This window comes from Mobula birostris, chromosome 4, assembly GCF_030028105.1.
Source record: "Mobula birostris isolate sMobBir1 chromosome 4, sMobBir1.hap1, whole genome shotgun sequence".
Taxonomy (NCBI): Eukaryota; Metazoa; Chordata; class Chondrichthyes; order Myliobatiformes; family Myliobatidae; genus Mobula; species Mobula birostris.
Genome location: NC_092373.1, coordinates 51,778,584 through 51,792,088, shown reverse-complemented (window position 1 = coordinate 51,792,088; position 13,505 = coordinate 51,778,584). Strand labels below are relative to the sequence as shown.

General features: G+C 42.5%; 1 protein-coding gene across 10 annotated transcripts in view; it reads left to right on the top strand.

Annotated features, from left to right (window-relative positions):
• The window catches only part of LOC140196330 (inactive N-acetylated-alpha-linked acidic dipeptidase-like protein 2), a 993,804-nt gene that overhangs the window by 701,539 nt on the left and 278,760 nt on the right, over positions 1 to 13,505 (top strand). For all 10 annotated transcript variants that reach the window (XM_072255337.1, XM_072255335.1, XM_072255333.1 and 7 more), the window contains one exon: positions 12,161 to 12,253. In XM_072255337.1, the coding sequence (XP_072111438.1) occupies positions 12,161 to 12,253 (93 nt within the window). The remainder of the gene's footprint in view (positions 1 to 12,160; positions 12,254 to 13,505) is intronic.

Genomic DNA, 13,505 nt, shown 5'->3' with positions numbered 1-13,505 from the left:
TTATTTGTACATAATCCTCTGATTAATGGCTGATGAAGTCTGTGATGACAGTGGTATACTTGTTCTGGTTGGCCTCTGAGTCTTTAAATGTAGACAAGACCAGTAACTCAAAGGTATTGGCGTAGGGGCTTATTTATTTTCTTAGGTCAACACTGTAGAACTTCCTGCACCAGCTCTTCATGGTTCAGTTTCTGAATGTAAGGAGGGAGGAACAACACAGCATGATGGTCACACACATCAAAGTTGCTGGTGAACGCAGCAGGCCAGGCAGCATCTCTAGGAAGAGGTACAGTCGATGTTTCAGGCCGAGACCCTTCGTCAGGATATCGTCGCCCTTGTACCTCTTCCTAGAGATGCTGCCTGGCCTGCTGCGTTCACCAGCAACTTTGATGTGTGTTGCTTGAATTTCCAGCATCTGCAGAATTCCTCGTGACAGGATGATGGTCTAATTTTCCATAATGTGGTCAGGAATTGATAAGTGGGACTCTTTGATCATTGTGCACCAAGGTTGGTTGTGCATCTGCTAGGACAGTAGACATGTTGCTAGTATTTTGATATCATTAAAATTGGCGTGGTGAAGACCCTGTCTATGATTTCAGGCTACACTGTTTCGAGGCTACTGATAGCAGAGTGTAGTTCCTCAAGTATAAGCTTCACATCTGCCTGGGGTGGGATGTAAATTGCATTTAGGAGGTGAATTCCCACAACAGGTAAGAGGGATTGCACTTAAATATATTTGGTCTGGCGAACAGGAATTCTATGGGAACATCAAGTCCAAGTACCTACTACAAGAAGTTGATTTAGAAGCAGATCCCTCTGTCCCTGACTTTGTCCGAGGATGCTGTGCAGCCCACCAGGGAATTGAAAAGCCCTAAAATTCTGTGACAGAGTCAGGTTAAGCAGGTGTAAGCCCTGTCTCTGTAAGACAAAGCACACATTACTCTCTCATTTCCCTTTAGTAGGCCATGTGGAAGCCATAGAAAGGGTGTAGAGGAGATTTACAGGGATGTTGCCTGGATTGGGGAGCATGCCTTATGAGAATAGGTTGAGTGAACTCGACCTTTTCCCCTTGGAGCAACAGAGGATGAGAGGTGACCTGATAGAGGTGTATAAGATGATGAGAGACATTGATCGTGTGGATAGTCAGAGGCTTTTTCCCAGGGCTGAAAAGGTTGCCACAAGAGGACACAGGTTTAAGGTGCTGAGGAGTAGGTACAGAGGAAATATCTGGGGTAAGTTTTTCACTCAGAGAGTGGTGAGTGCGTGGAATGGGCTGCCGGCAATGGTGATGGAGGTGGATACGATAGGGTCTTTTAAGAGACTTTTGGATAGGTACATGGAGCTTAGTAAAATAGAGCGCTATGGGTAAGCCTAGTAATTTCTAAGGTAGGGACATGTTCGGCACAGCTTTGTGGGCTGAAGGGCCTGTATTGTGCTGTAGGCTTTCTAAGTTTCTAGGCGAGTCTAATCTTAACTTCATGCAGCTTGCTTTCAATAGCTTAGACATTTTCCAAGTATATGCTTGGGATGGGGAATCTTGAAACCTCATTGTTTCAGTCTCACATGATGTTTAACTGGTAATATTTTTCTGATGCTGATGTTCCTCAATAGGACCCATCAGCCTTCCCAACCACATCCAGTATTTCCCTGAACCAAACTTCTCCACATTTTGAAAGCTGACCACTGTAGCCAAGGTGGTCATGGAGCCAAGTGAAAAAGTTCTGATCAGTGGCATGGCCTTGAACAATGTAACTGTATGACTTAAATAGTGCAGAAATAGTGTAGATTGTGTAGAGGATTGTCAAAGATTGCAGAGAGACATTGATAGGATGCAGGAGTGGGCTGAGAAGTGGCAGATGGAGTTCAACCCGGAGAAGTGTGAGGTGGTACACTTTGGAAGGACAAACTCCAAGGCAGAGTACAAAGTAAATGGCAGGATACGTGGTAGTGTGGAGGAGCAGAGGGATCTGGGGGTACATGTCCACAGATCCCTGAAAGTTGCCTCACAGGTGGATAGGGTAGTTAAGAAAGCTTATGGGGTGTTAGCTTTCATAAGTCGAGGGATAGGGTTTAAGAGTCGCGATGTAATGGTGCAGCTCTATAAAACTCTGGTTAGGCCACACTTGGAGTACTGTGTGCAGTTCTGGTCACCTCACTATAGGAAGGATGTGGAAGCATTGGAAAGGGTACAGAGGAGATTTACCAGGATGCTGCCTGGTTTGGAGAGTATGCATTATGATCAGAGATTGAGGGAGCTAGGGCTTTACTCTTTGGAGAGAAGGAGGATGAGAGGAGACATGATAGAGGTGTACAAGATATTAAGAGGAATAGATAGAGTGGACAGCCAGCGCCTCTTCCCAGGGCACCACTGCTCAATGCAAGAGGACATGGCTTTAAGTAAGGGGTGGGAAGTTCAAGGGGGATATTAGAGGAAGGTTTTTTACTCAGAGAGTGGTTGGTGCGTGGAATGCACTGCCTGAGTCAGTGGTAGAAGCAGATACACTACTGAAGTTTAAGAGACTACTAGACAGGTATATAGAGGAATTTAAGGTAGGGGCTTATATGGGAGGCAGGGTTTGAGGGTCAGCACAACATTGTGGGCCAAAGGGCCTGTACTGTGCTGTACTATTCTATATAAAAAATAATTAAGATCTATCCAGATAACTCCTTTGGAAGTTTTTTGAAGCCAACTTGGTCTTGCCCACAGAGTTACCATCTGTCATTGTTATTGAGATACTGTATATCAATGTTTTTGTAATCTCTGATGTAAGTGACTGAAATGTAATCAACACATTTAATCAAATGTGAAAGTATATTTAACAGTAATGTCATCAAAGGGTATATAATTATTCAGCTTTGATGTACATTTTTCAACTTTGTTTTCATTTTCTGTGCTGCCTCTTTTAAATACTGTGTTCCTCCCTTTTAAATAATTTTTAACCAATATTTCTAATCTGCATTGAATTTGTATAGCCGTGTCAAGGATATAAATTAGAAATATAGTTTCTAATGTTAATCCCCACTCACCAACTGACCTTTACCTAACCTACCAAACTAATTTTTTTAACCTATCAGAAAATATTTTTTCTACTTCCCATGATTTGTTCTTATTAGAAGAATTGTTGTAAAACTTTATTTGGAAGTCTAGGTGGAGCTTATAATAAACTTCTCCATTATCCCATTAAGTTGTCACTAGCTCCAAAACGTTCAATGCTTTGATCAATTGTCTGATTCTGATTGATTTTCATGTGCAATTCCAAGTTACTTTGCAGTTAATTTGCAACTTACACAATAATTCATTTATTGTTTTATGGAATATGTAGTATGATTAATGAGTCTCTGATTATCTAGTCCTATTTTGAACGTATGTACCATATTAATTTCACGATTTCCACTCATTCTTCTCCAGAGTCCTCAAATGATTGTGTCACAAAAACTTCTTGCCTGGTGATTCTACATGGTTGTGGATAGCTGTAAATCCCTGAGAATTTATTTAGTATTGAGTTTCTTAAGTGCAGCTGAGGCTCTGTTATTGGTATTGAACTCATTACTTTTGATTTGCTTACTTCTGGAAATGCAAGCTGCTCATGTTTTTTTTAATAATACCTTATAAGAAGTTGTCATTTAGAATATTTACAATTCTGTAGTCATCACCAGTTTCAAACCTGTATGGCTGTGTTATGGTTTGTATCTCATCACTGATTACCTCCTTACAATTCAACTCTTGAAATAATGTTGTCTATTACATTTTGCTTGAAAGAATTTGATTTAGCTATGTGACAATTTTACTTCTTCTTTGTTTGCGTGATCACCCTTCCATCTCTCCACTTTCTATTATTTTCATGCTTTATTTTATTACCGGCAAAGACAACCTGAAAAGACAATAATATTTATTCTTCAGACAAATGATATCACTTTCCACAATGTTATTTGTACAGAGGCAAACATTTATCCCAATGACTTTTTGTCAGCTCCTTATAGAGCAATTCTTGCAGTTTCATTTCCTCATCTTTTCATGTAATCCAGGAAATTATTCTATCTTTTGGAAGTTCTGACTCTGATTGCATCATACTTCCAGACGTAACAACTCTGTTAAAAAATCCTTGTTCATCCTTGTACCTTTTGGCTAGAGTAATACATCTATCTGCCTCCTGGTCCTTGAATGATCTACTGTTGGGTAAAACCTTCCTCATTTGCCCTATCTAAATCAGTCATTGTGCACTTCCATCAATTCTCTCAACTGTTTTTGCCCAAAGGAGAACAATTCCATCTCCTTTCTCTATTCTCATTTTATAGTTGAAATCCCACATCCTTGGCAGAAGTTTCTATATTTTTTCCCCTTCATGTTTCACCTTAGATAACAGAGCAGTTGCACAGAAAATGGAGCTAATTCCCAGTGCATTTGTATCCATCTTAAAAAGTCTCATGATCCAGTATGCATGAGGCTTCTGATAATTGGTGTAATGATTACTGTACTTCAGTTATCTCCCAATGTTCCATGACAAGCCCATTTTTCATTATAAAAGCTCTATAGGAATGACATCATGCCCAAATCAGACACCGTCTTGACTTAGAGATCTGTCAGTATTCTTCATCATTGCAAGTTACTATCAGATTAATGTTACTACTCACCTAATGATAATAACATTAGAATATCCATCTCAAGGACTGCAATTTACCTAAAGTAATTAGAGATGGATCTTGCCAACAAAGCGCAAACTCTAGCAATGAATAAAAATACTACAGCTTAAAACAGGAATTCCAATTTTAGTAATGCCTCAGAAAAGTAGCCATTAGTAGTAGTGCCTGAATTATTTTCAAAGGTTAGTACCAGAGAAGAGCTCAGAGGTAAATGAGAAGAGGAACAGGCAAATGTTAATTGGAGATTGTTAGCTTACACCAGGTCTCTGAACTGTTTTCCAGGAATAGCAAGATAGATCGGGGTGGGGAGGTAATTGGGTGAGTTTTAGCTTATGGTTGTGTTCTATTATCAATCCTTTTTTATAGGAACTTGCTGGAAAACTGTCCTGATAGTAATAGTGTGCTAGGGGTGTAGGTCCTAAGCATGTTTTAAGACTTTTTCATACAGTTGTGATTTCACAGTTGTAGCATATCTTGGAAATGGTACATGGTAGCTATTGGGAAAGGGGAAAGATGGAGTGAAAGGTGTTCAATATTTTTAAAAATAACTTTTTGCACGACAAGTTTCTGTACATTAAATGTCATTCTTTGGGCAAGTTTTGCTTTGTTCTGTATTTAGTGCTGAGCACTGAAGAACAATGACATCTAATCATTACACCAACCATTTTCACAGATTTTCTGTAGCTCTTTGCCTAGTCATTTAATTTAATTTAATTTAATTTAATTAGAAAAGCATTTGAAGCAATAATCTCTTTGAGAGAGTTGTGTGACAAGGGCAATCTTTTAACTAAACAGATTAAACAATTGTTTCTGAATTGCATGGTATTTGAATCTGAAAGTATCAGTTAAAAATACTTAAGTCAAGTCAAGTCAAGTCATTTCAACCATAACTGCTGATACAGAACATAGTAAAAATGAGACAACGTTTTCCGGGACCATGGTGCTACATGAAAAACACAAAAACTACACTAGACTACAGACCTATTGAGGACTGCATAAAGTGCACAAAACAGTGCAGGCACTACAATAAATAATAATAAATAATAAACAGGACAGTAGGCACAATAGAGGCTATAGTAGGTTGGTGTCAAGCCAGGCTCTGGGTATTGAAGAGTCTGATGGCTTGGTGGAAGAAACTGTTACATAGTCTGGTCATGAGAGCCCAAATGCTCGGTGCCTTTTTCCAGATGGCAGGAGGGAGAAGAGTTTATATGAGGGGTGCGTGGGGTCCTTCATAATGCTGTGTGCTTTGCAGATGCAGCATGTGATGTAAATGTCTGAGATGGCGGGAAGATGATCTCAGCTGACCTCACTATCCGCTGCAGGGTCTTGCGATCCGAGATGGTACAATTTCTGAACCAGGCAGTGATGCAGCTGCTCAGGATGCTCTCAATACAACCTCTGTAGAATGTGGTGAGGATGGGGGTTGGGAAATGGACTTTTCTCAGCCTTTGCAGAAAGTAGAGACGCTGCTGGGCTTTCTTTGCTATGGAGCTGGTGTCGAGGGACCAGGTGAGATTCTCTGCCAGGTGAACACCAAGAAATTTGGTGCTCTTAACGATTTCTACAGAGGAGTCGTTGATGTTCAGTGTAGAGTGGTCGCTCCGTGTCCTCCTGAAGTCAACAACCATCTCTTTTGTTTTGTTTACATTCAGAGACAGGTTGTTGGCTCTGCACCAATCTGTTAGCCGCTGCACCTCCTCTCTGTATGCTGACTCATCGTTCTTGCTGATGAGACCCACCACGGTCGTGTCATCGGTGAACTTGATGATGTGGTTCGAGCTGTGTGTTGCAGCACAGTCTGGGTCAGCAGAGTGAACAGCAGTGGACTTCGGACACAGCCCTAGGGGGCTCCCGTGCTCAGTGTGATGGTGTTGGAGATGCTGCTTCCAATCCGGACTGACTGAGGTCTCCCAGTCAGGAAGTCTAGGATCCAGCTACAGAGGGAGGTGTTCAGGCCCAGTAGGCTCAGCTTTCCAATCAGTTTCTGAGGAATGATTGTGTTGAATGCTGAACTGAAGTCTATGAACAGCATTCGAACGTATGTGTCTTTGTTGTCCAGGTCGGTTAGGCCCAGGTGGATGGTGATGATAATGGTGTCGTCTGTTGAATGGTTGGGACGGTACGCGAACTGCAGGGGTCCAGTGAGGGAGGCAGCAGGGACTTGATGTGCCTCATGACGAGTCTCTCGAAACACTTCATGATGATGGAAGTGAGTGCAAGGGGACAGTAATCATTGAGGCAGGACACTGAAGACTTCTTTGGCATGGGGACGATGGTGGCGGCCTTGAAGTACGTAGGAACGACGGTGCTGCTCAGGGAGATGTTGAAGATGTCAGTGAGAATCTCTGCTAGCTGGTCTGCACATCCTCTAAGAACTCTGCCAGGAATATTGTCTGGTCCAGCAGTCTTCCATGGGTTGACTCACATCGCAGGGTTCTCCTCACATCGGCCACGGTAAGACACAGCATCTAGTCATTTGGAGGAAGGGTGGCCTTCCTCGCCGCCACGTCATTAGATAGATAGATAGATATAATTTATTAATCCCGAGGGAAATTTGGTTTCATTACAGCCGCACCAACCAAGAATAGAGCGTAAATATAGCAATACAAAAACCCCCAACAATCAAACAACAAAATACAAACTATGCCAGATGGAAAATAAGTCCAGAACCAGTCTGTTGGCTCAGGGTGTCTGACCATCCACTGGAGGAGCTGCATATTCGATGGCCACAGGCAAGAACGACCTCCCGTGCCGCCAAATGTTGTATCACGGTGGAATGTGGCCGAAGTCCAACAGTAAAAAGTTCAATATCCAGTCTGCATACACGTTCCTCGATCGTAATATGCCCTGGATTGCACCATCCCTTGTTAACCAGAACAGTAAGCATCCAACTCCTTTACACTTACCGCTCTCAGTGCACTTCCGGTCAGCCGGAACGGTATTACCCACCGAACTCCTCTTCTCCAAAAGTCTCTGTTGTCTCGACCCAGTCCTCTTTCCTCGGCTTTGTGATCCCCCTCTGTGTGTTTTCCTCCGGATTTCAGCAGGGGTGTCCACCGCTCTGTTCGCTAAGCCGGCCGGTGTTTGCTGGTCCATGGAACACACAATGCGACCTTGCTTCTGTCCCGCGTGTCGGGATGTAACCATTTCCAGCGCTAAAGAAAACCCAAATAAAACTCTCTCACCAGCATGTTAGAGATGATGCAGCTTCGACGTGTTACCGTGAAAAAAAAAACAAAAAAAACGTAAATTAAGAAGTAAGAAGAAGAAAGTAAGAATAGATCGGAACGGCTGTACCAGACTGCATGCACGACCGGGGCGTGCGCATTAACCACCTCAAACCGAGCGTAGAAGTTGTTCAACACATCTGGGAGGGAGGCATCACCACCACAGGCAGGTGGTGTTGTCTTGTAGTTGGTGATGTCCTGAATGCCCTTCCACATGTGCCGAGTGTTGCCGCTGTCCTGGAAGTGGCTGTGGATTCACTGGGCATGTGCACTCTTTGCCTCTCTGATGGCCCAGGACAGTCTGGCCCTCACTGTTGTTAGGGCTGCCTTGTCGCCTGTTCTGAAGGCGGAGTCACGGGTCCTCAGCAGCGCACGCACCTCCGTGGTCATCCATGGCTTCTGGTTAGCGCGTGTAGTGATGGTCTTGGCCACAGTGACATCATCAATGCACTTGCTGATGTAGCTAGTCACTGATGCTGTGTACTCCTCTAAATTGGTAGGGTCACCATCAGCTGCAGCCTCCCTGAACACGTGCCCGTCAGTGTGCTCAAAGCAGTGTTGGAGAGTAAAGATGGCTCCTGCTGGCCAGGTTTTCACCTGCTTCTGAACTGGTCTGGAGCGCCTGACGAGTGGTCTGTATGCTGGGATTAGCGTAACAGAGATGTGGTCTGAGTAACCGAGGTGGGGGCAGGGCTCCACCGGTACGCGTCGGGAATGTTTGTGTAAACAAGGTCCAACGCGTTCTCTTCTCTTGTTGCAAAGTCCACATTCTGATGGAATCTGGGGAGCATTGACTTCAGGTTAGTGTGATTAAAATCTCGGGCGACAATAAACAGTCCATCAGGGTGTACGTCCTGCAGTTCGCTAATAGCCCCATACGGTTCACAGAGCACCTCCTTAGCATTAGCGCTGGGGGGAATGTAGACACCGACTTTAAGGACAGTGGTGAATTCCCGTGGTACATAAAATGGTCTGCATCTAACAGCCACAAACTCCACTAGCGATGAGTATATATATTTGATGTAAACACACAAGCCACCACCGCGAGTCTTACCGGAGACAGCTGCATCTCTTATCCACTCAAAACAAGACGAGCCCATCCAGCTGAGTGGCAGCATCCAGAATTCCATAGCCGTATCTAATCTAATGTCATATCATGCACAATATATTGAGAGGAATGTGATAGTTACAGATAAATCAGATAGTAAAGTGAATTAAATATTTATCTTTTTCAATCCACAAGTATTAATTATAAATACAAATAAAAACAAAAATAATGTCATCGCACTTAATTATGTTCACATAATTTTCAGTGTCAGAGAGGCTGTTTTGCAATAGTTAAGATTTACCATCCTATTAGTGAAAAAAAATGACTTGCCTTGGAATGGCCAAATCCTAGCTCTTAATGCCCGGTTTAATGGGTACCTGCACTCAGTGGCCACTTAAGAGTTCATTGATGCAAATATCTAATCAGCCAATCATACGGCAGCAACTAAATGCATAAAAGCATGCAATCACAATCCAGACCAATTATCAGAAGAAATGTGATCTAAGTGGCTTTGACTGTGGAATAATAGTTGGTGCCAGACAGGGTGGTTTGAGTATCTCAGAAACTGTTGATTTCCTGGACTTTCACACACAACAGCCTCTAGTGTTTACAGAGGATGGTGTGCAAAGCAAAAAAAAAAAAATCCCCTGAGTGTCAGTTCTGTGGGCAAAAATGCCTTGTTAATGTGAGAGGTCAGCGGTGATTGGCCAGACTAGTTCAAGCTGACCAGGAAAGTGCCTGTAACTCAGATAATGATTTTTTTTTTTTACAATGGTGGTGTGTAGAAGAGCATCTCTGAATGCACATTTTGAACTTTCAAGTGGGTGGGCTAAAGCAGCAGAAGACTACAAACATACACTCAGTAATCACTTTATTCGGTGGAGAGGGTACCTAATAAAGTGGCCATTGAGTGCATATGTGACTACAGTATTGTCATGTCATTCAGTGTTTCCATAACAACAAATTCTTGGGGAAACACTAGCATTGTGTTATTTCTGCTAGGTCTTAGACAGCATCCATAATTTTTTTAGTTTTACTCTTGTACTAGTGTTTGCCACAAACTGCTATTGATTTCTGTCTTTGTAGTAGTGAGCTTTTCATCACCTCATTTCTGTCCCAAGATCGGAACCATTCAATAATTAAGCAAAATATCTAGTTAAAATTACAAAGTAACTGCAGTAATTAATAGCAACACACATCAAAGTTGCTGGTGAACGCAGCAGGCCAGGCAGCATCTCTAGGAAGAGGTACAGTCGACGTTTTAGGCCGAGACCCTTCGTCAGGACTAACTGAAGGAAGAGTTAGTAAGAGATTTGAAAGTTGGAGGGGGAGGGGGAGATCCAAAATGATAGGAGAAGACAGGAGGGGGAGGGATGGAGTCAAGAGCTGGACAGGTGATTGGCAAAAGGGATACGAGAGGATCATGGGACAGGAGGTCCGGGAAGAAAGACAAGGGTGGCGGAACCCAGAGGTTGGGCAAGGGGTATATTTAGAGGGACAGAGGGAGAAAAAGAGTGAGAGAAAGAATGTGTGTATAAAAATAAATAACAGATGGGGTACGAGGGGGAGGTGGGGCATTAGCGGAAGTTAGAGATGTCAATGTTCATGCCATGAGGTTGGAGGCTACCCAGATGGAATATAAGGTGTTGTTCCTCCAACCTGAGTGTGGCTTCATCTTTACAGTAGAGGAGGCCGTGGATAGACATGTCAGAATGGGAATGGGATGTGGAATTAAAATGTGTGGCCACTCCCTCCCCCTCCTGTCTTCTCCTATCATTTTGGATCTCCCCCTCCCCCTCCAACTTTCAAATCTCTTACTAACTCTTCCTTCAATTAGTCCTGACGAAGGGTCTCGGCCTGAAACGTCGACTGCACCTCTTCCTAGAGATGCTGCCTGGCCTGCTGCATTCACCAGCAACTTTGATGTGTGTTGCTTGAATTTCCAGCATCTGCAGAATTCCTGTTGTTTGCAGTAATTATTAAAAAGTTTTAATTATTTCAATGCAAAAAAAGTTAGTAAATGAATTATTTTTGTTAGTTTTTAAACAGCAAACTGCTTTCTTTTCCAAATCTCCACTGATCTTCTACACGTGATCAGTGATTGAGGAGCTTTTTTTGTTTGTGACTCACTAAGGTGTCAATCAATCAGTATTCCTTCTAAGTGAAATGGTGACTGATTGACAGTTATTTAAAGAACAGAAATGAGACAGCAATTAACTTAACTGATTGCCACAGTCTGAAAATGTTAAAAGCTTGATATTCAGTACAGCTACGGTGCTTTGAGAAAACGTCATTTTGTATCTACAACAGTTTAACTGTTTAGCCACGAGATCTGTTTGAATAATGTGGACTGTCGTTCAGAACATTACTGCACTAAAATGGTCTTACCTAGCAGTGCAGTTTCAGAGTATTTAATTATATTCTGACTTCTGATTGGCTTAAAGGTGATGTTTTCAATAAAGTAAGCATGAGTTATTTATGCATAAATACAAATAAACAAGCCCTATGTGTAAAAAAGTAATAAAATACAATTGACATCAAATTAATTTCAAATGTCTGATGTTGCTTCCATGATTATGTACAGGCTGTTGACAGATCCAATGTTGTGCTGGATCCAGTTCTACAATTTAATTTGTTAATTATTGATTGAAAAAGGGAGTAATGTAGAGGACACAAATTGACTTGTAGAAAGTTACTGTCATTTGACCTCCTAATGTGAGCTCTCCCAATTACAAAGGCAAAAGTAGCAAGTGCTTGAGAACCTTGCTGTCTGCATGCTATCCTGATATGTATCACCTCCCATTTGAGACCGATTCCTGAAACTCCTCAGCAAAAAAAACATTGTAAAAGTTTATTAAGTAGGTGGGTTCCAACATCATCACAGGGACAATGAGGGGTGGGCAATAATGTCCACATTAGTAAATGAATGAAAATAAATGGCAAATTGTGCTCAAAGCTCCTTACTTGGTGGTGCAAACACGAGGAAATCTGAAAATGCTGGAATTTCAAGCAACACACATCAAAGTTGTTGGTGAACGCAGCAGGCCAGGCAGCATCTCTAGGAAGAGGACTCTTGTCTTGACGAAGGTTCTCGGCCCAAAACGTTGACTGTACCTCTTCCTAGAAATGCTGCCTGGCCTGCTGCGTTCACCAGCATCTTTTATGTGTGTTGCTTACTTGGTGGTGATTGTCTTTTCTTATGATCCTTTGTTCAGTCTCTACCTATTTTCTTTTAATACAGTTAGAAAAACCATCAAGCTGGAAGTGGGCAAAGTCTCTGAATATAGGACAATACAGAATATAATTGGCTCCCTTAAAGGATCCATCAACCCAGGTAACTTGATTGTTTACAGTTCTAATGTGCAATATAAATGTATTAGTGTCACAATAAAATTACACAAATACTCTGCAATGTTAGATTATTTATTTATTTATCTAATTATGTTGTTCTTTAAGTTATATTTTCTTATTAGTTCTGACAGCAGTTTTCAGATCAATCTTTGAGGATCTATGGAAGTCAGATATGTGCAACTTCACCTTTTGCCTGCTGCAGAGTGATTGGTGCTGCATTTCTGTGCTTTACTGCATTCCCTTTGAGATTAAATGCTTCCATTTTTGCTGTGGTAGGCTTTAGCAGGTTTAGCATTTAGATCAAGGGTAATTAGCAGGGAGAGGACATACAACAAATAGCCTTTGGAAATATTGTGTATTCTACCATAACCATTAGATTAAAAGTGAACCCATCATGCAGTTGAAATGCTTTGTCCACTTCAGTTTTTCTCCCCCCATGAATGACACTACCGTGCTGGGTCTCATCAGCAAGAATGATGAGTCAGCATACAGAGAGGAGGTGCAGTGGCTAACGGACTGGTGCAGAGCCAACAACCTGTCTCTGAATGTGAACAAAACAAAAGAGATGGTTCTTGACTTCAGGAGGACATGGAACGACCATTCTCTGCTGAACATTGACGACTCCTCTGTAAAGGTCATTAAGAGCACCAAATTTCTTGGTGTTCACCTGGCGGAGAATCTCACCTGGTCCCTCAACACCAGCTCCATAGCAAAGAAAGCCCAGCAGTGTCTCTACTTTCTGCAAAGGCTGAGAAAAGTCCATCTCCCACCCCCCCCCCCAATCCTCACCACATTCTACAGAGATTGTATTGAGAGCATCCTGAGCCGCTGCATCACTGCCTGGTTCGGAAATTGCACCATCTCAGATCGCAAGACCCTGAAGTGGATAGAGGTCAGCCGAGAAGATCATTGGGGTCTCTCTTCCTGCCATTACAGACATTTACACCACACGCTGCATCCGTAAAGCAAACAGCATTATGAAGGACCCCACGCACCCCTCATACAAACTCTTCTCCCTCCTGCCATCTGGCAAAAGGCACTGAAGTATTCGGGCTCGCACGACCAGACTATGTAACAGTTTCTTCCCCCAAGCTATCAGACTCCTCAATACCCAGAGCCTGGACTGACACAACCTACTGCCCTCTACTGTGCATATCATCCTGTTTATTATTTATTGTAATGCCTGCACTGTTTTGTGCACTTTATGCAGTCCTGGGTAGGTCTGTAGTCTACCG